The following is a 25,455-nucleotide window of genomic DNA, read 5'->3' on the forward strand; positions in this document are numbered from 1 at the left end:
TACCAAGTATAGTACCGTTCAGTACTTTTCGTGTCCACCCTGACTTCGACACCAAATTTCCGAATTTCAGCTCGGTTTTTTTCACCCGGTACCAAATTTACACTCATTATCGTCACCCAATTCCAAATTTAGTACTATTTAGTGCTTTTCGTAAAAATATAGGATGCATTTCCTAACCTCAATAGAGATACTAATAGTTATTGAAACATCAAATTTCAGAATTTTATCTCTATTCCTCGACCTAATACCAAGTATCGTACCACTTAGCGCTTTTCGTACAATATTTTACACATTTCCGAAACCACCTTCTTCTCTTCAACCTGGACAACCAAAGTGACCTCAATATGAAATTTTAGCTATATTTTCTCACCCAATCCTAAATTAAGTACTATTTAAAACTTTTCGTACAATTATGGTACACATTTCTAAAATAATCTCCATATCTCAATTCCAGATGCCAACAGACTTTTCTATATCAAATTTGAGGATTCCAGTCCTATCCTTTGACCCAATCTAAATTAAGTACCACTCAGTAGTTTTCCACCACCGACAAGTCTTAAATAGAGAAATCATTTGTAATCTAAATATCAAATTTCAGATTTTTTTCTACCCCTTCACCCAATGCCAAATATTGTATCATTTATTGCTTTTCGTTCAATTAAAATACACATTTCCAAAATCACCTCTACATGTCATGGCTATAAAATGTACAACGACCCTAATACCAAATTTCAGATTTCGAACACTATCTGTTCACCCAATGGCAAATTGTACCAATATATAGTACTATTTAGTACTCTTGGTGCAATTGTAGTAAACATTTCAGAAAAAAAACCTCTTTATCACAAACCTATCATCAACAGGAATCCAATCGTTCACCTTAAACCTAACTGTTCTAAATTTAGTACAGTTCGCACACTTAGTATAAATTTCAAAAACCACCTTCATTTATCAGACTTACTTTCCAACCTGGATTCTCATACTGATTTTCATGTTTTTAGCTCAATTCGTGCATGCAATACAAAATTGTACCATTTTAGAAGTTTAGTACCATTTTAGAACATTTCGTAACCTTTAAGATCGAATTTGCCAAAACCCTTTGGTTCATCTATCGCATACTCCATCAGTGACTCTCATTCCATATTTCAGTACCCCATCTCATTCCGTTTGTCCAATAAATGGTATTCCATTTTTAGTACTTTTCGTACCCTGTTAATACGAATTTCCAAAAACCCATCACACGCCAAAAACCGCTAATATTATTTAATATCTTCTCAATTTATTTTCTCTCAATTTTTGTTGAATCAGGACTTATAAATTTACTCTTACTTTTTTCACTTTTCTTCACAATAAAACACAATGGCAAAGAAATATGAAAAATATCGTCATATATTCTAAGTTCAACAGAAAATGAAAGTTTTTTATTTTGCTTTCAGTTCTGTTGCCATGGGCAAAATATTCTAGAAAAATGCAAACAACTGGAAAAAATTGTTTTTGAAAAAAAAAAAAACCTAAAGTACGCACTTTACAAAACGAAACTACTCGTAATAAATGGCCAACGGCTACTCGAATAAAGCAAAGTGCAAAATAAATGTACATACATATTGCCGTGTAATGGACAAAACAAGAAAGTTGAGCGGCGGGGGCCATCTTCACTTAAACTTGGTATATAACTTTGGCCAAAAAACAATCGCAAATGTTTTTTCTTCTTTTTTGAATGAGTGATTGTGCGGTAGTAAGTGAGAATTGAAGCGTTTGGGAAAATGTGCGCGTAAAAAAGTTTAGGGAATTTTCTGGCGGCGATCAGGAGTGTATATTGTTCTTTAATCCCATCGGAGCCATAACAACGGGAATATTCAGATTATTCTGATTTTATACAAAATATAAAACAATCTATTATTATAGCTCCGATAATAAAAAACTACCTATGATTTAGCTCTGATAGGGAATTATCGCGATTTTTTAAATAAACTTATTAATACCTACCAGTGCTAAAATCGTAAGTGTTTTGAAGTGTTGATAGGACTTACAGAACAGTAATCTTCACTTTTTGGATAAAATTGTTTAAAAGACTATCAGAGCTAATGTCATATATTTTACCAAGATAATTGAAGTACAAACAGGCCAAAATACGCGGATTTTTTAAATATTTTTTGATGCTTCTAAGAGTATATTTAAAGGACCAACCGATGACACACACAGATCTTTAGTCGGAATTTTCGGGGGAAAGTGCAGACTAAAATACCTGGACAGATTAAAAATATTATTTAAAGATCAACAGACCAACAATATACGTCGTTTAAAAAAATAATGTAAATATCCCACCAGACCAATATACTTCCATTTTTAAGAACCCTTTTGCGGTATCATTATACGATGATTATTTAAGAATATATTTTAAAGGACGAAAAATTTGTTAGAATATTTTTATATCCTCAGCCATATGGCTAGAGAGCATATACAGGGTAAGATAAAAAACTGCAACAAAGGCAAACGCCATAATTTTTACATTTTTTTTTTTTTTGTTTTTTGTAATTTTATTGAATGAAAGCAAAAAATATTGGAAATAGCATCAAATTTTAGATTTGTTCGTAGTGGTCACCTTTGACACGAATTATGGCCTTCATACGGCCAATGAAACCGTCACACGCTGCCCGAATGTTGCTCTGAGGTATTCCCGGCGAAGCGTTTGCTTGAGGTGATCGACACTTTGGTATTTTTTAGTGCCAATCTTGCTTTCCAAAATACTTCACACACAATAGTCCAACGGATTGGTATCCGGAAATTTTGGTGGACATTGGCACTGGAAATGAAGCGCTGAACCTCATTTTGTAACTATTCTTGGGTGGCGCGTGCTTTTGATTGCGATGGTGCTGAGTCCTGTGGGTATGTCCAAGGTCTGCGGCCAAAATGTTTGCGTGCCCAAAGCCTTAATACACTCTCCAGAATATTTTCGCGATAATATTCGGCATTTATTCTGATGCCACGGTCGAGTAATACGAGCTGAGAACGACTATCGGCTGTTATAGCGGCCCACACCATCACAATGGCCAACCGAAGGTGCACATTTTTAGCTGACCTCTTTGGCAAGTAAACACGATCATTTTGTTTGTTTACAAACTGCTGGACAACGAATGTTTTCTCATCGGAGAAACCCAAATGTGGCAGTTCATCACTTTCGGCCAAGCGAAGCAACTCTTTAGCCGTTTTGAGTCTATTTTCTTTCTGTAGCGGTGTATGTTCTGGCACTTTTTGGAATTTCAATGACTTTATCCCGAGCTCATTTTTGCCGAATGGAATATTGCGATATGTTCAGCTCACAAGCCATTTTTCGGCCACTGTGACGCGGTTTTCGATCAAGTCGCTTCTTTATTTTCAAACCATTTCTGCTGATGTTGCTGTTTTCTACGCGTCGGGTTACGCAACCAGTATCTCTGTAACGATCCAATGATGGTACGAGACACAAAAGATTTATTAACATTTAAATGATGGTGTGCTCTAACGATAGCTACTTGTAGCTTTCCAGCCAAATATTTAGAAATCACACAATCACGCTTCAATTCCATCACGAATAACTTTTTTCTGGAACACTCTCACCAAAATGCCTTTGTACGCTTGTAAACAATATAAAGAGCTGTCACTGGAATAATTTTAAGAGCTGTCGGACGAGTGGTTTAGAAATGACAGCAGTCTGAAATTGGTTGCAGGTTTTTTCATCTCACCCTGTATAGATCTATATTTTAATATGGCAGCAATATAACGCTACCCTGAGATATTCGGTATTTCCATGATATTCGCGACAGTATTCACCGGAATTGCGTCAAATTTAGTATTTGGAGTTCGTAGTATGTACTACAAACTATGACCGAAAATTGTGTATGCACACGTCTTAATGTAGCCCCATACAGTTGTACCTCCCTTTATTCAGTATTTTGATAATATTAGCGACATTATTCACCGGAATTGGTTCGAATTTCGCATTTGAAGTTCGGAATCATTACTAGAGTCTATGACAAAAAAATACTTATCCAGCAACACATCTTTGTATAGCCCCATTATATAGGTTTTTATTTCAGCGGTATTTTTCGACGTTTTTTTAATTTTCAAGATCCTTCCGAATAGTCCGAACTTAGCTGCTTTTTATTTCTTGTATAATGGAATCTCAAGCTTTTCCTTTTTTGAGTTTCGAGTTTAATTTTTTAAAAAATATTCATGTTCCTTCCAAATGGTGGAGAATATTACAACTTCGGGCCGGCTACTTGTTAGCCTTATTTTTTTTAAGTTTTTTTTTTTTTTTTAAATACTATTTTAAGGAATATAAGGTTTAAAATAATAATTTTAAGAGCCTTTTTAATGAACCCATTTCATTTTTCATAGTAAGTTTTCTAAATGTAGTAAAAAAATAATAAATTTTATAAGCATAAACTTAAAATTTATATTTTTTTAAAAGACAGCCATTTGATTTGTAAACAATATTTTTGAGGAGAACCCATATCATACGTTTCCGTATATTTCAAGTACATGTCGAGCAAGAAAATTCGTTTTGTGATAATTTTTAAATTTTGTTAAAAAATATTTGTATTTTTATTTACTTTTAATTTAAGATTTTTTTAATAAAAACAATAAAGTCTCTTTAATTTACTTCCATGCCGCATCTTGTTGCTCATTTTTGTTGCCCATAATGTATTCAATGGTCTTTTGAACATCATTGAAATCCTTGGAGAATTTTGTGTACATCTGTTGGGCGACATCTTGCATTTCTTGATCAAGTTCGCGGACTGTCTTGAGGGCAGCTTCAACATATGAACGCAACTCCTTGTTACGCAATTCGACTGTACGATCATTACTTTGGGCCATATTCGATTCGATCTTTTCCAAATAACGTTCGATTTCATTATTCTTTTTTACCACCTGGCCGATGAGGCGTGTCAATTTTTCCATGGACTTCTTTTGTTCGTGCTGCTGGGAACCGAAAAGTTTCCTGGTGATATCTACCACCTTTTGACCTTTCTCTTGCAACGATTGGCGATGTGTGTTGTATTGGGGTTGCTCTTCACAGATCAAACCAATTTGTTCGGTACAAGCCAAGTCACTCCATTCGTAGTTTTGGGATTTGGCACAAATGTGAACACAGTGTTCATTGGAGTTGGTATTGGCCGGGCTACCCTCGGACCAATTGGTAAAGTCCATGCGTTTGCCAGATGAGGACCAGTAGAAGGGTCGTCGGGGATCCTGAGTGGGATTGAATTCATCATTGGCGCCCAACCACAAGTTTATGGGACGTTCTGTAAGAAATTAAAAAATATATATTTTGGGAAAGATGTCCGTAACTTTTTTGAGAGTTATTGCTTACTGAAGATCGAGCTCAGAGTTTCCACTAGAGCCTCATTTTTGGCCGCCGACTTAATTTCAACCAATTGCAAATTCCGGCGCGAACATGCTTGTTGAGCACTCAACCAATTGTACTAGAAAAGACATGAGAACCTTAATTTGGTAATTCCAAGTTTAGGTTTGTGATCCCAAACTCAATACCTTTTGTTCGGCATCAATTAGATAACGACGTCCATCTCTGCTATTATACCACTGGGGCTCCGCTATCGCAACTCCTACAAATAGAACTGCTAAAAAATATTTCAAGACTGCCATACTAATGTTGATGACTCCAATTTACAACTGATGTGGTATAGCTTTCTTTCTTTGTTTTATATAATCCAGAAATGGGAGTGTAATTTACACTAATCGACAGATATTGTAAGTGAGTATTAACATTTCTTCAAAATAAGTTTTCTAGAGGTTAGAACTTTTCCATGAACCAAAAAAAATCTGCTGGTAATTTCAGTTTTTGGGTTTCCAAATATTTTGAAGATTTTCTAAATCCATATATCAAATAATTGTAGAATAGTGTTAACCCAGCTTAGTGCATACTTTAAGCTTAGTTAGCAAACATGTTTATTCAAAAATTTGGTGACTTCGTCAGCACAAACGTATTTCAAAACATATAAACAAAATTATGTTGATCATAACAGATATTGCCGTGTGCAATATTAATGCTTAGCTTCAAATAAAATCGGAAGTAAATTTAGGTGGGTCGTCATTTTATGTATCTGAAAGCAAGTTAAAAACTATCAGTCAGTTAAAAAGTGGTAGATCGACTACTTCCTTCAGTTTATATGAGTTATATGATAATTTTCGGAAAATGTTGAAATATGCGTGAGGTATATTACATAGCGGACCGAAGTACTCCACTTCATCTAATCCAAAATATTAGTGTGGGCAAAAACCAGAAGGAAATGACCGATAAATTCCATATTCGTATCACATCTCTGATTGAGAAAAATTTTAAGACAGAGCAATTTTTAATATAATCGATGACTTGTATCACAAGTTATTAGAGATATAAGTATTGGAAATTGTGACCCATTGTGGGGGTGGTAACAGAAGGGGTGGACCGATATTTACCATCTTCATAACTGATCTTTTGTTAGTAGAAATCTTGAAAAATGTAGCATTTTATGAGAGAGGGGAGAGGTACCGGAAAGCGTGATGCGATATATCATATCTTTAAATCCGATCTTTTGTAAATAAAAATATTGGGATGTGTGAAATTCGAAGAGAATCTCATTCTTATTTTGCCTTTCATGAAAGATATAATTATTAAAAATTGTGACCCCTGTGTTGGAGGTCCCGGAAGGAGTGGTCCGATATATTTCGTATTCACACGAAATCTTGTGTTAGTAAAAATATTGAGATGCCAGAAACTCGCACTTTATAAGAGTTACAATTAAAAAAAATGACCCTGTGGGTGAGTTACTTGATTGAGTAGGCCGATATTATTCATTTTCGTACTTGGTCTAGTACTTATATGAATTATGAGATTTACAAAGTTTGTAAAAAAATTGGTTATCCTCTCTTGTACCATAATGCAAACTATTTTCTGTGAAAAAAATGTAGGGGAAGTAGTAGAAGCAGTGGACAAATTTTGCCCCTAGCCGAACTCAATCTAATTTAGATAATTATATTATGATATTTGGTCCAAATTTGGACCAAATCGTATACACCTTTCGAGAGTTATCGTGCCCACCAGCCAGACAGGCAGACAGATGAACACGCCTGTAGTCGATTACAAGTGTCCTAAAATGGTCTAGAGATCTAGGATCTAGGCACTATGAGGCACGTTTTGGCCGTATTGAATGATTTATACCATCTGTAGCCATATGGCTGAGGATATAAAAACGAGTAAAGAAATAATTGACTGACTGACTCAAAATCAACTCCTAGACAAAACGGCTGAAGCTGATGGCTTGAAATTTTGCACGAGGGTCAGTCTCGATGTGTAGGCATGTTATAAGGCTGGGTTTATGAAAATCCGTACTTAAAGGTTCCGAGAAGTACTGAAAAACACTTAGAATTTGAATACATTGTATTGGACAAACGGAATGAGCAAGAATTCGAAAAATTGCAATGAGAGTCACTGATGAAGTGTAGGACAGATACACCACAGGGTTTTTGGGAAATCGAACTTTATTGTTATGAAATGTTCTACAATGACACTAAATCATACCATTTGGTATTATGTGAAGGGATAGAGCTAAAAACTAGAAATTTGTTATGAGAATGAAGATTGGAAAGTAAGTTTGCTATACGAAATGGTTTTGGAAATGTGTTCCATGGGTGCGAACTGTACTAAATGATACTAAATGTGGAAAAGGTGGTTTAGGCTGAACGAATGAAGCTGGACTTTTGAAATTTTATATGGGCGTTCCTGTTGGTGGTAAGTTTGTGATAAAAAGTTGTTTTACGAAATTTGTACTATAATTGTACGAAAAGTAGTAAATAGTACAATTGACACAATTTGGTATTTTGTGAACAGATAGTGCATAAAATCTGAAACTGGAAATAAGGGTCACTGTTCGTGTGTAGCCTAGGCACATGAAGATGCTATAGGAAACCTGTACCTTAATAGTATCAAAAGTACTGAATGGTACTATATTTGGTATTGGATGAAGGGATAGATATAAGAGTCTAAAATTTGATATATAGATTACTGATGGTATGTGTGTTTAAGATTTGGCGATAGTTTGGGAATACATCCTCTATTGGTACAACAAGTACTAACTGGTACAACATTTGGTATTGGCCTGGAATCCTCACATTTGATTTTTAGGTCCCTGTTAGTATCTGGAATCGACATATGGGGGTAGTTTTGGAAATGTGTACTATAACTGTACGAAAAACAATAAATAGTACTATAGTTGGTACAATTTGATGATATTGATTGAACAGATTGTGCTTAAAATCGGAGTCACTGTTTATATGTAGTTTCACATATAGAGGTGGTTTCGGAAATGTTACCTATAATTGTACGAAAAGTTCTAAGTGGTTTTAAATTTAGCATTGGGTGAAGAAATAAAGCTGACATCCTGAAATTACATATGGATGTCACTCTTGTTGGCTATGGTTAAGATATGGAGGTGTTGAAATATGCACTATAATTCTTCAAAGAGTACTAAGTTGGGTATTGGGTGAAGGGATATAGCTGGAATCCCGAAATTTGATATCGAGGTCTCTGTTGATATCTGGGATTGAAATTTGAAGTAAATATGGAAATATGTTCTATTTTTGTTAGAAAAGTACTAAATTGAACTGAAATTTGATATGGATGTCTTATGAAATTGAGGTGTTTTTGGATATGTGTAAAATAACTGTTCGAAAAGTACTAAATGGTACTAAATATGGCATTGGGTGAAGGGATGGAACTGTAATCCCGAAATTTGACAGATTTGGTATAAGGATGGAAAATGTATACTGTAGTTATTCGAAAAGTTCAAAATTGAACTAAATTTGGTGTTGGGTGAAGGAATAGAGCCTAAAATTTGATATGGATGTCACTGCGGTTGATATGGTACTACATTTAGCAAAAGGGAGTATTACCGTTCTAAAATTTCGAAATCTGATATAGCATATGGAGACGTTTAAATAGTTTTGAACAGAAAAAGTGAATGGGGGTCCAATGCAATGGTTCTAATAAAAACCTCCTCTGTAAACTTCAAAATGAAAGATTTTGAGAACTTCTTGGTGTGAAAGGTAAAAATTTGCCGATTATTTTTTCCGAAAAAGGAAAAATTAGAATAATATACAAAACCTTAAAGGTCCGAAAATTTAGTACAATGTATTAAGTTTTGTACGATGCATACAGTGTGGGTACTAAAAAGGTCTAACATCTCCCTTAATACTTCAGTTTTTGGGGAAAATGTCAAAGGGAGAAATGTTCTAGTTCGAATTTTTTTGTGCGTCTCCGAACAACATAATTTTCCATACTCAATACGTACCATAACAAGCAGCTAAGTTCGACCGAGCCAAACTTTTTATACCCTCCACCATTCGGAAAGAACTTGAAAATTTTCGAAAATTTTTCCACCATTCTTGAAAAATTTCGAAAAAAAATTGCGTCGAAAAATATCGCTCCAATGAAAACCTTTTTATGGGGCTATACGAAGACGTGGTGCTGTAGTAACGATTCCGAACTTCAAATACGAAATTTGACGCAATTCTGGTGAATGATGTCGCGAAAATCATGGAAATACCGAATATCACGGGATTGCGTTATATGGGTGCTATACTAAAACGTAGACATATAAAGACAATACTCTTGTCTTTATATGTCTACGTCTACAGGAGATAAAATACTCAGGGGGAACTCCTTGTGTGGATATTCAGACCATTCCATTGAAAAATGTGGCTAAAAACATCAAAGTACCGAATATTGGGGGCACCATTGTATGGCGGGGGGGGCTATACAATATCGTGGACCCATATAGAAATTTCCCATTTGGGGGGTATACACGATATCGTGGATCTATATAGACAATTCTCTTTTAGGGGGTAAGGTACCCACAGAGAACTCCTTGTGTACATTTTAAGCCAAGCCCATTGAAAAATGTTGCAAAAATCATCAAAATATCGAATATCGGAAGGTAAAGTTATATGGGGGATATACGATATCGTGGACCTATATAGACAATTTTTTTTCAGGGGGTAATGTAGTCACGAGGAACTCCTTGTGTAGAATGTTAGACAATTCCATTGAAATTACCACATTTTTTAATGGAATTGTCTAACATTCTATACAAAGCATCAAAATACCGAATATCGGGGGTATCGTTTTATGGATGCTAAACGAAGGCGTGGCCCTGCATATACAATTTTTTGTCATAGGCTGTACTACGCACTACGAACTTTAACTACATAATTTGAAGCAATTCCGTTAATTCCAAATAGAGAATAGTGGGGGTACCGTTGTATACGATATCGTGGACCGTGAAAAGACTGTTCCAGAAGGTAGGGTAAAGTACTCAGAAGGAACTCCCTGTGTGGATTTTCAGACAATTTCATTGAAAATTTTGGCTACAACATTAAAATATATTTTCTCGGAAGATACCGTCATATGGGGGATATACGATATCGTGGACCGATATTGTCCGTCTTCGAACTTGACCTGCCTGCCTACAAAAGACTGATCTGTGCAAACTTTTAGCTTCCTATCTTTATGCGTTTTTACTCTAGCGTGATTACAACAGACGGACAGAGCTAAATCGTCTTAGAATTTTACGCTGATAAAGAACAATATACCTTGTTAGGTCTAAAATTATTATTTCGATGAGTTACAAACGAAATGACCAACTTATTATACCCTCCATGCTATGTATGGTGGAGGGTATAAAAAAAATCATAAATTTTATTATACAAAAGCCTTTTTTTACTTTTGACAATTTTTTTCCTGCAAATTTTTTCATAATTTCGCTGTACAATGGCCAGTCTAGGTTGTGAATTTGTGGGTCAAACCCCTAAAGGAGATTCGGTTTCTTAGGTTAAATTATTTATTTCATTTTAAATATTAAAAATCACAACTCTTATTGGAAAATCTCTTATTTAAATGCTGTACTCATTCTTGTAAAATATTCCTGTAATCGGTTTTAGTCGTTTCCAATTTTTTACTAAATTTCTTGGTCAAAACTTCTATGGCACTGCGTAACCCCAAATTTGTATTATGTAACACCCGATTTCTCTCATCCACCATTGAGTTCATTTCCATTCTATACTTGACCAGTAATGTATTCGTTTCAGCTTCTATTTGCGTCAATAGCTCATTGAGCTGTTCCTTAAAATGCAACTCCTCCGTTTCAATTTTGTCCAGTGCCTTTTTCAGACTATCTATTTGGGCCTCTTGTTGTTCATAATATTCCCCCACAACTGTCTCAGCCACATTTGTAATCTGTGTGATTTTTTTCTCTGAAACTTTTCTGCATTCAGCTTGGAGATAATGATCCTCACAAATAAAACCCAAACGCGGCCAATCACAATGATGATCATTCCATTTGTAATTGGGCTTACTGGCCCACATGTGAACACAATGTTCATCATTGCGGTCATTGTCCGGATTGCTGTCGGACCAATAGGAGAAGGTCATCCGTTTGCCAGACGAGTGCCAGTAGAAGGGGCGATTGTAATTCTTTTGGCCATTATATTCATCGATGGCACCTATCCAAAGGTTATGGGAGTTGCCTGAGGAGTATAATTGAGTTTTAAGTAATTTCAAATTTTATTTCTCTTGACTTACCAAAAAGTGGTTTCAGTATGGCAATCAAAATCTCATTCTTTTGCCGGGACTCGATTTCCACCAACTGCAAATTGCGACGGGCACACTCATGAAATGCTTGGAACCAGTTGTACTGGAAATAGAAAAAATACCTTATATTTTATTTCGGGTTTAAATGATTTATTACCTTCTGTTCTCCTTCAACCAAATATCGTCTGCCGTCGGTTCCATTATACCATTGCGGCACGGCATTTGTGAAATTAATTATTGAAATTATTAACAAAATAAGCGAGGAAATTGCTCTGAGTGTGTCCATATTAATTGAATTTCAGACTTGAATTAAATATTCTGGGATTTATTGTAGATGCGAAGAATATTGAGCTATTCTTATCAGTGGATTTCTAGTTCTTATCAGCAGGAATGTCCCCCTTGTGGGAACATACATGCATGTAGGAGATTATTTTAATGAATAATTATAATTTTTTTTTTTTTTTCAAAAAATCCCCCGGTAAAAGTATTAAGATTATCTTTAGGTGCATCAACCCCCCCCCCCCCCCCCCATAATTTGAAGGGTCCTCCGCAAAACATCTTATCAAATGATGGGTTTAATAAGCCCTACATCCCCTTATTATACCCTCCACTATACTATGGAGGGTATATTAACTTTATCATTCCGTTTGTAACTCCTCGAAATACCCATGTCAGACCCAACAAATTATATATATTCTTGATCAGCGTAAAATTCAAAGTCGATTTAGCGATGTCTGTCGCTCTGTCCGTCCGTCTTTCTGTTGTAATCACTCTATCTTTCGAATGAATTGAAATAGATAGCTACAATTTTGCACACATGTTTATTTTTCCAGTAGGCAGGTTAAGTTCGTAAATGGGCCATGTAGTTTCACGTTTTCATATAGCCCCCATATAACGGTACCTCCCGATCTTCGGTATTTTAATGATCTTAGCGACATTATTAACCGGAATTGTTTCAAATTTGGTACTTGAAGTTCGTAATAGATACTACAGCCTAAGACAGAAAATTGTCTGTGCAAGTCCACGTCTTCGTATAGCCCCCATATAACGGTACCTCTCAATATTCGGTATTTTAATGATTTTAGCGTCATTATTCACCAGAATTGTTTCAAATTACGTATTTAGAGTTCGTTATGGGAACTACAGTCTGTGATCGAAAATTTCCTATGCAGGTCCGAGTCTTCCGTATTTTGACGATTTTAGGTACAATACCCATCGAAATTGTTTGAGATGTGGTATTTGAAGTTCGTAATGGATGCTACAGCCTGTCACATAAAATTGTCTATGCACGTCCAGGTCTTCGCACAGCTCCGATGTAACGGTACCTCCATATATACGACATTTTGATGATTTTAGCTACATTATTCACCGTTTATTTCAAGTTTCGAATTTGAATATGGTAATGGCTTATGACAAACAATGCCTATGTAGGCCCACGTCGTAAACACATTGATATAACGGCTGTATTTGGTATTTTTAAAATTTTAACAGAATATTTTAAGGATTTTATTTTTTGAAAATTTCCAAATTCTTTCCAAATGGTGGAGGGTATTCAAAGTTCGGTCCGGCCGAACTTACTGATTTTTAACTTGTTTAAACATCGACATGTCATAAGTACTTACCAAAGTGATTCCAAGAGTAGTGAAATAACTGACTTACTGAGCGAGAATCAAGGCCAAGACGAAGCAGCTAAAGCTAAAGAATCTTGAAATTACACGAGTGTGTGTCTTGGTGCAAAAGCGTGTGAGAAGGCTTTGGCTTTTGGAAATTCGTACTAAAAAGTTACGAAAAGTACTAAAATGCACCCTGAGGTGAGGTTCCAAAAGGGGTTCGCAGTAATATTTGCATTTGTAAAATTTGAAGAGAGTTGGATGTTTATTTCGTTCTCTGTGACCGTTTTGGTTTTTTTATAATCTTGAACCCTATGTGGTACCCGAAAAAATTGTCCGATCTCTACCATATTTATAACAGATTTTGTGTTGATGGAAATATTGAGATGTACCAAGTCTGAATGAAATCGTAGACTTATTTCGCGTTTTATGAGCTTCATGAAAATTCAAAATTTTGACCTTTGTGGGGGCGGTACAAGGAAGAGTGGACCGATATATCCCATCTTCACCCCAGACTTTGGTTTAATAAAAAATATTGTGATGTGTGTAACTTGAAGAGAATCCGATGCTTATTTCGGATTTTATGATCGTTTTGGTCATTCAACATTTTGACCCTTTGTGCGGGAGATACCAGGAAGGGGAGACACCGAAATATTCCATCTTCACACCATGGGTTAATAAAAATACTGTGATTTGTGTAATTTGAAGACAATCTGAAACCTACATCAAATTTTATAAGAGTTACAATTATTGGAACTTTTGACCCTTTGTGGGGGAGGTACTTGATAAAGTGTACCGATATTGTCCATTTTCACACCTGACCTAGCACTGACATAAATATTAGTATTTGGAAAGTTGGAACCAAATCGGCAAAGGCTGTAGTCTTGCGGGGCCGACCATGCGATACCATACAACACTACAATATATTCGAACTCCCCTTATAACCAAATCCATTTTGGAAGATTTCGTTTTTGAAATAATGTCAAAGAGCTCTGCCCAGAGGTTACCCTTAGTTTTTTGACCCGGAGTATTTGGCCAAAATTTACGCACTCCGTAGTGTTGTTAAATATTCAGCATCTTCTGATGCGAAATTCCGTGTCGATAAGTTTTCAATTGTGACCTATAGAGGGACTACAAAATTAGAAACAATTAATTTTTTTTAGTCCATTTGCACCTCTAAGTGTACATCTTAAGAACAATAGGCTTTAATTCTGAGCCCAAGCCCACTCCCATGCACAATTTCGTGAGGATCGGACGATAATTGCGACATGCATATAATACCCTCAAAACGTAGTGTTGGGGGTGTAAAAATTTCGAAATTTACAATTCAAAAATGTAAGTCAAATTGAAAAAATCGCATGCGATAAAAAAATGTGACAAAAATTGAAAAAAAAATCGACAAAAGATATTCACGTTTTTATTGGTATATTCTTCCGCGATTTTCTTCGATTTTATCGTTTTCTGGATAGAAACCATTCCGAATTGATGCGAATTGTGAAAACTGGCCCAGCGGTTCTTGATTTATAAGCAGAATAAATAAGATAAATTCTTTTACATATATGTTGTACCTATTTTGCTATATATCCGATTTCTTGGCTATTAGCATCACTGTAATGGTCAGAAGTGATCTTTTAATGTAAAGGGTGTTTTTTTAAGCAGATAGAACTTTAAATTGTAAAAAGTAACACAAAAAATTAAATTTTGATGAAACTTTTTTTATTTGTTTCAGTATACTCTGAAAAATCATCATGAATAGACTCACGCTTGAACAACGCTACGAAATTATCCAAATTTACTTTGAAAATCAGACTCTAGAGCAGTTGGCAAATGACCCGTTGTTTTATCGCAAAATTGTGTTCAGCGATGAGGCGCATTTTTGGCTTAACGGGTTTGTTAATAAGCAAAATTGCCGCAAATGGAGTGAGATCAATCCATAAGAGACCCTGCAGACTCCATTACATCCAGAAAAATGCACCGTTTGGTGCGGTTTTCACGCTGGTGGCATCATCGGACCTTATTTCTTTAAAAATGAGGCCGAAGCTCGCGTTACGGTCAATGGAGATCGTTACCGCACCATGATCAATGATTTTTTGTTTAAAAATATGGATGACATTGATCCGGAGCTACGTGCCATACGGCGAACGCAACCATCCGCTTATTGAAATCAAAATTTGGAGATAAGTTGATTTCGAGAAGTGGACCTTTCAATTGGCCTCCAAGGTCGTGCGATTTGACACCTCTCGATTAATTTATTCCTGTGGGGTTACGTGAAATCACTGGTTTATGCTGATAAACCAACAACAATTGACGCCTTGGAGGCCAGCATTGTTCGTGTTATTCGTGACATACGGCCAGCAGTGCTCGAAAAAGTGGCCGAAAATTGGACGTCCAGAATGCACTTCGTCAAGAACAGCAGTGGTGCCCATATGCCCGAAATCATTTTCAAATGTTCATGTCACTTATTGATCTTTCGAATAAAAAAAAATTGATTAAAATCTAATTTTTTGTGTTATTTTTTACAATTTCAAGTTCTATCGGGGCTTAAAAAACACCCTTTATTTGTGATTTGGCTTGGATTGATTCGCGGTTTAGTGGAAATTTTCCAATTTTTTACATAAAAGTTAGGGTCTATTTTACCTGTTAGTTATTGTCCGATGACCGCCCAATTTGGTAGGTTTCTACCCACTCCTAAACTTTAACTCCATGCAAATTTTCGCGTCCATTGGTTCATAATTGTGGCCTATAAAGCAACTGCAAAATCAGGAAATTTTTCTGTTTTTGGTCCATTTCAACCCCTAAATATCGTGCGATCATCTCCAAAAACAATAGGGTTCTATTCTGTACCCTATCCCCACCTCCATTCTAAATTTCGTGAGGATCGGACCATAATTGCGACCTGTAGCTGGATTACAAATTAACATGGACAGACGGACGAACGGACATACATAGATCGACTCATCTCGGCGAGATAGGAAGATCCATATATACTTTCCTATGTGGGAAACAAATATTTCTAGGTGTTACATAGTTTTTGGCCCAATCAAACTTATAATACCCCCAACACATAGTGTTGTTGTAGGTTTTAAATACAATATTTTTTTCTCTTAAACAATCTCTTTATATTATTTTGCTCAGCTCTGATTTAAACATTAAGCACCACACGTTCCGCAATGTGTGCAATATTGAATAAAATCAACTGCGCTGCATTTCTTTAAAGTTTGATGACGTTCTTTGGATATTTCCACTCCACTCCCCCAAAGCCAATAACAAAAATGCAAACTGTGGATTATGAAGCTGTTGGAGTTAGCAAATTTTAATACCCCATTTAGGGTATAAATATTGGTAGCAAAGAATTAAAATTGCCATAGTTTATAATATTTTTTTATGTAGAAGTGAAAATGAAAAGTTATTATTTATTGGTGCTGTTATTCATTGGAGTGGCCATTGCTGAACCGCAATGGTATAACAGTTCGGATGGTCGGCAGTATTTGATTGAAAGTGCTGCAAAGGTGATTTACTGACATAAAATAAATATTAAACAATTAATTATAATAGTTTTGAAATTTCATTAAAGTACAATTGGTTTAGGACCAATCATGAGTGCGCACGCAGAAATTTACAATTGGTGGAAATCCAGTCGGAATCGAAAAATCAAGCTTTGGTGAAGTTATTGAAATCGATATTTGGTAGGTTGTTTTACAAAAACCCAATCTAATTTCTGTAATCCAACATTTGTTAATATTTCGTTCCCAGGCACCTCCACCAGTCTGTGGTTGGGTGGCAATGACCAATTCAATTCTGAAATCAGCACAAATCGTCCTTTCTACTGGTCTGCCTCCGGCAAGGGTATGACCTACAGCTACTGGTATCCCGGAGAACCGAACAATGAACGCAATCAGGAAAATTGTGTGCAAACCTTTGCCTATAGTCCCGATTTTCAATGGAACGATGTGACATGTACCAATCAATACGGTTTCATATGTGAAGATCAACACGCCCACAATAAATACTATTCAACGTTGCGCGAAAAACGTCAACATGTTATGAAAGCCATCAAAAAATTCTCCGAATCGATGCAACACGAAAAGGAGAAGGTTTTGGAGATGGTACATCGCACCCGGAATCTGATTGCAAAAAATAACAAAGAGGTTGAAGAATTTTTGGCAGCTCTCGAGAGTAAATCCTCCCACAATGGCGGCAGTGATGAGGCGGAGAATAAACAGGAAATGAAGAAGGTACCGACAGAGACAAATGAGCACATCAATGAACTCTATGAAAAATTGGAGAATTCCACACCAAAGATAGCCAATAGAATTTCCCAGGAGCAGTTTGAAGTAGAGCGAAAAATCGAAGATATTCTTGGAAATATACATTTTTAAATTAAGGTTTTTTTTTTATAATTTTTGAAATATGTCTTGACAATTATGAGTGGAAAAAATAAATTATAATAAATATAACGTACTATGAAGAGGTCTTCACAATTTAGCACTTTGAAATCAGAATGTCTGGTATGTAGAAGTCTGTCTATCTTTATCACAAAGCTACCACGAACTGGGATTTCAACACCAAACTCGACATTTCAGCTTCCTCCGTTCATCCTAAACCAAATTGTTCCAATTAGTACAATTCCATTTAGTACACTTCGTACACTTAGTCCACATTTTCAAAACCACCTTTGTGTATCAAACTTACTTTCCAACCATTATTCTCATATAAAATGTCATATTTTCTATTCTCTATTGCTTCACATAATACGAAATGGTACCATTTTAGACATCTCTTACCCTTTCAGTACGAAATTCCAAAAACCCTTTGGTACATCTCATACAGTTCATTCCGTTTGTCCAATACAAAGTATTAAATATTAGTACATTTTAGAATTTTTTGTAACCTTTCGGTTCGAATTTCCAAAAAGCCAGCCTTATAACATGCCTACGTACCAAGACTGACCCTCGAGCAAAATTTCAAGATTCCAGTTTCAACCATTTCTTCGGGACGTTAATTCTCACTCAGTCAATTACTATTACTTTTCTATATATAGATAGATATATTGTGAGGAGGTGTAAATAGCATGCCGGAGGTAATTTTCCTTATGCTTATGTTGGATGAAAAAAAAGCTTGATAATCAGCTTAGAGATTAATTTCCAGATTATGACTTGTTCAATTATTGTGATCGCATTTAGTTCTAGACGGTCTCTGGGTTATCATCAACGAATCTGAGTCGCAAACTCTAAGCTGCGTTTCAGGTCCAGATTGCAAATTACCATTATCAACAACAAAGTTCGCAGAGGTAACCCGGTGAAGGGCTGAGAAACAAATTTTCTCTCATTCTTTATTCAACCATTTTCATCGTAGAATGTCGGTTTATATGAAAATATTGCATACTTTTAGGCGTAAAGAAAAATAACTAACTAAAAGGGTGATTTACATTAGGTGATTTCTCCTAAATTTATCCCAATGCCGGTATATGCGTTTGATTGAAACAGGATTTTTATGCATTCAAACCCACATATTCAGAAAATTGTCAATAATCAATTTAATTTCGCAGGGGAAAATTCGATCAAAAAAACTTAGAAAATGTTGTTGGATTTTTGGTGTTTTTTCTTTTTGTGATATTCATTTTTAATTTAATTTTTATAAAATGCAATGAAAACATAGACTTCAATTTGATATATTTGTCTTTTACGTCATCCTTCGAAAATGATGTTTTGTTGGAGATTATTGCACAAACTCACACAAAGTATGGCTAAAACTCTAAAATATGAATTTCTGACTTTTAGGTAAGAAATAGACTTTCGACATCTTCTAGAACTTGTGGCTGAATATTATGGCAAATAATATAGTAGACTATTATGACTTGTTTCGATCCATTTTAAAGGGCACTTTCCCTTATAGGAAAGTTTTAGACCATTGAGGTCTTCTACAACCTGTAGTAGAATTTTATAACAAATAATTTTGTAGAATATTTTGACTTGCTACGATCCCGTCAAAATGGAATGTGTACCCATATTTAAGAAAAAGAATAAAAAGCGCTGCTTTTTTGAATTTTTGAATTTGATTTTTTTTTTTTACAAAATATTTCTCGTATTTTTACAACCTCAGCCATATGGCTACATTTGATGAGGCCAAAACGAGCCTGATCTAAATTAGGGCTTTAGACCCTAGGTCTCTTTGGACCAGACTCGTTTCAAGACATTTGGAGTCGATCTAGGTACCCTAGGTCTCTTTGGACCAGACTCGTTTCAAGACATTTGGAGTCGATCTAGGTATGTTCCGCACTATAACTCTCGCAAGGAGTATCCGATTTATTCCAAACTTGGTACGTCGTAATATTATTATCAAACTTAGATCGTGTTCGGAGATGGGCAATATCAATGCACTCCTTCTGGTAGCTCTCCCATATAACATGCAAATTTTCAATACTTCAACACAATATATGTTATAAGGATTGTAGAGATCGGACCATTTCTTCTAGGCCGAAGTTTTGAATAACCAAAACGATCATAAAATCCGAAATAAGTATCTGGATCTCTTCAAATTACATACATTACAATATTTTAATTAACCCAAGGTTTGGTGAGAAGATGAAATACATCGGTCCACTCCTTCTGGCACAACCCCCACAAAGAGTCAACAATTTAAGTACCCATGAAACTTATAAAACGCGAAATTAACGTCCGAATCTATTCAGATTTGGCACATCTCAATATTTCCATCAACACAAGATCTCTTGTAATGATGGTAGAGATCGGACCAGTTCTTTAGGTACCTCCCTCACATAGGGTTCAAGATTTTGAAAAACAAAACGTTCAAAGAAAGCGAAATAAGCTCCCAACTCTCTTCAAATTTCACACATACAAACATATTTGTTAACACAAGATCAGTTGTGAAGATGATATACAGGGTGAGATAAAAAAACTGTAACAAAGTCAAAATCCATAATTTTTACATTTTTTTAACTTTTGTTGAATAAAAGCCTCACATTTTAGAATAAGTTTAGATTTGTTAGACTTGGTCACCTTTGGCATGAGTTATGCCCTTCAAACGGTCAATGAAAACGCTGTCCGAATGTTGTTCTGCAGTATTTTGACCATTCCCAGTGAAGAGCTTGCTTGAGGTGACCGATACTTTGGTATTTTTTTAGTGCCAACCTTGGTTTCCAAAATACTCCAAACACAACAGTACAACGGATTGGTATCAGGAGATTTTAGTGGCCATTGTGCTCTGGAAATGACGCGAGGAACCTCATTTTGTAACCATTCTTGGATGGCGCGTGCTGAGAGCGATGATGCTGAGTCCTGTTGGAATGTCCAAGGTCAGCGGCCAAAATGTTTGCGTGCCCAAGGCTGTAATACATCCTCCAGAATATTTTCGCGATAATATTCGGCATTTATTCTGATGCCACGGTCAATTAATACGAGTGGAAACCGACCATCGGCTGTTATGGCGGCCCACATCATCACCGGCGCTTGAGTTCTGGTGGCCAATCGAAGGTTTACATTTTCAGCTGACCTCTTTGGCAAGTAAACACAATCATTTTGTTTGTTTACAAACTGCTGGACAACGAATGTTTTCTCATCGGAGAAAACCCAAATTCGGCAGTTCACCTCTTTCGGCCAAGCAACTCTTTAGCTCTTTTGAGTCTATTTTCTTTCATTTGCGGTGTTAGTTCTTGCACTTTTTGGAATTTCAATAGCTTTACCCCTAAATCATTTTTCAAAATTTGCCGAATGGAATATTGCGATATGTAAATGGAATAATTTTAACAGCTGTCTGACAAGTAGCTTGGAAGTGACAGCAGTCTGTAGTTGGCTGCAGTTTTTTTTCATTTCACTCTGTATTTGGTACCTCAGACACATTTTAGTATTTTCTAAAGATTACCCTATATCGCATATAAAGTGAAAGAAGTAACGAATATAGTCTGAACCTGACACATCGCAATATTTATATCATGTTTATTTAGGTCCGATACGAAATGGACAATATATGTCCATTCCTTCGCAACCTACTCCATGGAGAGTCAACAATTTGTATAATCATAACAAAAGGCAGAATATATTTAAATAATCGAACTTTGGCCGAAGGCATACATCTTTCGGAAAAACCGACTGATACTTTTTAACTTATTTTTATAGAAATCTTGCCCAAGACTCAATATACCACAAAAGCATGGATTACAAGGTATCTTAACTCTAATATTTTCAAAAATTAAAGGTGGATGCGCCACTCGGGGTATGGCCATATGCTGAGGGTATATATCTGTCGGAAAACTGACTGAAATTGTTCTTGTTCAGAATAAAGAGTTCTTTCTTTGTCTTATCACATCTAATTTATTTTATTTTAAATGTATCTGCTTAAATGCTAAACTTAAACTGTCAAAACATCATCATAAACTATCTTCGCAGCTTCTAATTCTTTGCTAAATTTCTTCGACATTTCCTCGTTGAAAGTTCTCAGTTCAGCATTTCGTTTATGCACCGCCTCATTTCTATTCTCCACCAGGGAGTTGACTTCTCTCTGATGTTGAGCCAAGGCATGACTTATATCAAATTCCAATTTTGTGTAAATGTTATGTAGCACCTCTTTAAATTCCATTTCTCCCGCTTCGTTCTCCGCTAAAAGGCTCGATAATTTCTCAGAATATTCTTTTTGTTGAAGATGATATTCTTCAAATAATTTGGCGTTTGGTTGCCTAAGTTTTTGAACTTTTTCGCTCAACATTTTTTGCTGCTCCGCATGCAAATAATGATCTTCACAAATGAAACCGAAACGTTGGTGGTCACAACGATTATCATTCCAGAGATAATTGGATTTCGATGCCCATGTGTGAACGCAGTGTTCATCCTCCTTATGATTGTCGGGATTATTATCGGACCAATACGAAAAGGTCATCGGTTTGCCACTGGACGACCAATAGAAAGGTCTCTCGAAATTCTTATCGCGACTGTATTCATCCATTGCACCCAGCCACAGATTATAGGAATTTCCTAATAATGAAATGAGAAAAATGATTATAAATTCTCATATAACATCGTTTATATTCTTTTTTTTTTTGCTTACCGAAAATTGGCTTCAGCACCGCCAACAAAGCTTCATTTTTTTCCTTTGTCTCAATCTCGACAAGCTGCAAATTGCGTCGAGCACACTCATGACGAGCTTCAAACCAGTTATACTAGTAGCCACGAAGTGAAAAAAAGAAGAATTGCTAATTATTTTTAGACCTTTTTATTAATTTGCATTAATTTACCTTTCGATCGCCGTCTATTAAATACTGCCTGCCATCTGTGCTGTTGTACCACTGTGGCACACCGCCGACAATGGCGAGCAGTGTCACAATTAATAGTGAGCCAAAATTGAATGATCTTCCAGTAGGCATCGTCGCTTAATGTTCGAGTCGCAAAAATTCTCAAGATATTTATACCACACCGTGCCGTGATGCCGCCTTTTGTTTCAAGCCGTTGGTTATTCCCCAGCACAAAGATAGTGAATTTTTTTAATGTTTTTTTTTATTAAGGGAAATACAAATGGATGACAAAAAAGTAAACAAAATATTTCAAAAAAAAAAAAAAAAAAAAAAAAATCCACTTATCAATGTTTGTTGGGGTATTCCGAGATTATTCTGGGAGACATATGAGAATCGTCAGATTATTAGGAGTGTGTTTTTTTAAATTTATAGTAGCAGATATGTCGCTCAGGCTGAAACATCGAAATGAATCAGTATTACGCAGATCCAAAATTCAGTGAATTAAAAAACAAAAATGGATATAGTTGGGTCGAACCAACCCAAATTGTTCGATTTGAGATACGACACTGTTCAGTTTGAAGAAATTGGCTTCAGATGGTAATGACAAAAGAAAAATAATAGAATCCGGGCCCTGCAACATGTGAACATTTTTTTTTATGGCCAAATCGGTCATAAATGTTCTGAAACTTCTACAGGGTGAGAAGGAAAAACAGCAACCAACTGAAGGTCAGAGAGTCTAGTCTCTCTATAGACGAGCTGAAGTCCAGGGGGTCTAGGGTCTAGGGGGTCTCTCCCTCTCTATAGACAAGCTGAAGGTCAGGGAGTCTAGTCTCTCTCTGTGTAGAAGAGTTGAAGGTTAGGCAGTCTACTCTTTCTAGCTGGAGGCTAGGAAGTCCAGATAGACTAGCTGTAGGTCATGGAGCTTATATAGAATAGCTTAAGGTCAGGGAGTTCATATAGAGCTGTAGGTCAGTCGTTCTCTATTTTGCTAGCTGGAGGCCAGGGAGTCTCTATAGACAAGCCGAAGGCCAGGCATTCTCTATACTGACTAGCTGGATCCCAGGTAGTCTACATAGACTAGCCAGGAAGTGTACATAGACTGGCTGGAGGCCATAAACTAGCTGGCGGCCAGGGAGTCTACAAAGACTAGCTGGAGGCCACGGAGTATACATAAACTGAAAACAGGCGGTCAATATAGACTAGCTGGAGAACTGGCGGTCTATATAGACTAGCTGGAGGAATTACGATCTATATAGACTAGCTGGAGCCCACGGAGTCTTCATAAACTTGGAGGTCAGGGAGTGTACATAGAATAGCTGGAGGCCAGGGAGTCTACATAGACTAGCTGAAGGCCACGGAGTATACATAAACGGAAAACAGGCGGTCAATATAGACTAGCTAGAGGAAAGACGGTCTTTATAGACTAGCTGGAGGCCAGGCGGTCTACATAGTCTATATAGACTAGCTGGGGCCACCCGGTCTATTTAGTCTATAGAGACTAGATGGGGGCCAGCTGGTCTATTTACTCTATACCGACTAGCTGGAGGCCAGCCGGCCGATATAGATTAGCTGGAGGCCAGCCGATGTATATAGTCTATATAGATTAGCTGGAGTCCACTATAGAGACTAGCTGGAGTCCAGGGCATCTATATAGACAAGCTGGGTCAAGGAGTAGAAATAACGATAAATGAAGCAGGGAGTCCATATAGACGAGCTGATGGACTAGGTAGTCCATAGAGATTAAAAGGGACGGGTAAAAACCTCCTAGGATGCGGGAGATTTTTTTTAGGATTCGGGGGTATTAACCCTAGGAGATTTACTCCAAAGGTCCGGAGTCCGCACCGATTTCATCCTGGGGTCCGGTTAATTTAACCTAGGCTTCTATAAAAAAAGGTCATTGGAAAATGAAAATTTGAAAGTCTTCTATGGAGTTAAATTCTTTTGAAGAGAAAAAAATCCTTTGATGGTCCTCTACAGAGGAAATACATTTTGGAGATCTTATTTATAGAAGAAACATCCTTATGAATGCCTTCTGAATCATAAGAACAATTTGAGGACATAACAAAGATCCGTTTGTTTGAATGATCCTTTAAACCGTCAACAATTTCAGACATAGAATTTCTTCTAGAGCTCATCTGCTAATAGAAAAATATCTAAGCTTCCTTCCGAAGATAATGTCCTCATAATATTCCTTCTGAAAATCTTCCAGAGGCTTTCGCGTCTAAAGGTCTGCTATTTTCATTGGACGTTAAAAACTTTTCAAAGGAGACTGATATTTTCAACATATTCAGACTGCTGCCATTTGTAAGCCACTCGTCCGACAGCTGTTAAAATTATTCCACTGACAGCACGCGCCACCCAAGTAAATGAGGTTCCTCGCTTCATTTCCAGCTCACAGTGGCCACCAAAATCTCAGTATACCAATCCGTTGTGCCTGGAGTATTTGGGAAAGCAAAGTTGGCACTAAAAAATACCAAAGTTTCGATCACCTCAAGCAAGCGCTTCACCGGTAGTGGGCCAAAATACATCGTAAAAGTGTTTGTGTTTTGTTGTGTTGTGATAAGACAAGCTTTTTAAAATTTTCTATTAAAAATGGCATTGTAGAGGTCATAAATTGTTAAATTAACTTGTTTAAAGTTGACATAGATAATATGTAAATAATATTTGTAAAATAAATATTCATTTTAAAAATAATTAATTTTATTCTACTGGTTTCTAATTTTGAAAGGTTGTTCCTAAACATATTCAGGAAGCAAGTGCGAGTGTCTTAGGTATCGAGCAATCAGACCGTGCTATATATGTTGTTATGAGAACCAACATCTTCTAGCGCGGAAGACATTTCTAGATGTAGCTAGTAAAACGTATGCCTATATAAGAGGCTTGTTGCATTTGCAAAACAACCACATATTGCAACAAGCCTCGCCGTAATGTGGCAAACATTTAATATTAAGAGAGGTATTTCCAATTGGAAGTGA

The 25,455-nt window shown here is 36.3% G+C and overlaps 4 protein-coding genes across 4 annotated transcripts; 1 reads left to right on the forward strand and 3 right to left on the reverse strand.

Moving 5' to 3' along the window:
• Positions 1-4,560: 4,560 nt before the first annotated feature.
• On the reverse strand, positions 4,561-5,693 carry LOC101888782 (lectin subunit alpha-like). Its single transcript, XM_005187730.4, has 3 exons — positions 5,533-5,693; positions 5,354-5,465; positions 4,561-5,285 (listed from the first exon to the last, which is right to left on the reverse strand). The coding sequence occupies exons 1-3, from the start codon at positions 5,644-5,646 to the stop codon at positions 4,639-4,641; spliced, it is 873 nt and encodes a 290-aa protein (XP_005187787.2). The 5' UTR covers positions 5,647-5,693; the 3' UTR covers positions 4,561-4,638.
• A 5,135-nt stretch (positions 5,694-10,828) lies between these two features.
• On the reverse strand, positions 10,829-11,946 carry LOC101888319 (lectin subunit alpha). Its single transcript, XM_005187728.4, has 3 exons — positions 11,784-11,946; positions 11,618-11,729; positions 10,829-11,562 (listed from the first exon to the last, which is right to left on the reverse strand). The coding sequence occupies exons 1-3, from the start codon at positions 11,910-11,912 to the stop codon at positions 10,943-10,945; spliced, it is 861 nt and encodes a 286-aa protein (XP_005187785.2). The 5' UTR covers positions 11,913-11,946; the 3' UTR covers positions 10,829-10,942.
• Positions 11,947-16,587: 4,641 nt separating this feature from the next.
• Positions 16,588-17,661, forward strand: LOC101889142 (lectin subunit alpha). The gene is made up of 3 exons (XM_005187732.4): positions 16,588-16,745; positions 16,811-16,922; positions 16,990-17,661. Exons 1-3 carry the CDS (start codon positions 16,635-16,637, stop codon positions 17,613-17,615), a joined length of 849 nt encoding a protein of 282 aa, XP_005187789.2. The 5' UTR covers positions 16,588-16,634; the 3' UTR covers positions 17,616-17,661.
• Positions 17,662-21,539: 3,878 nt separating this feature from the next.
• On the reverse strand, positions 21,540-22,643 carry LOC101888492 (lectin subunit alpha). Its single transcript, XM_020038272.2, has 3 exons — positions 22,484-22,643; positions 22,297-22,408; positions 21,540-22,223 (listed from the first exon to the last, which is right to left on the reverse strand). The coding sequence occupies exons 1-3, from the start codon at positions 22,610-22,612 to the stop codon at positions 21,604-21,606; spliced, it is 861 nt and encodes a 286-aa protein (XP_019893831.2). The 5' UTR covers positions 22,613-22,643; the 3' UTR covers positions 21,540-21,603.
• Positions 22,644-25,455: the final 2,812 nt, after the last annotated feature.

The sequence above is a fragment of the Musca domestica genome, unplaced genomic scaffold (assembly GCF_030504385.1).
Source record: "Musca domestica strain aabys unplaced genomic scaffold, Musca_domestica.polishedcontigs.V.1.1 2, whole genome shotgun sequence".
NCBI classification, from domain to species: Eukaryota; Metazoa; Arthropoda; class Insecta; order Diptera; family Muscidae; genus Musca; species Musca domestica.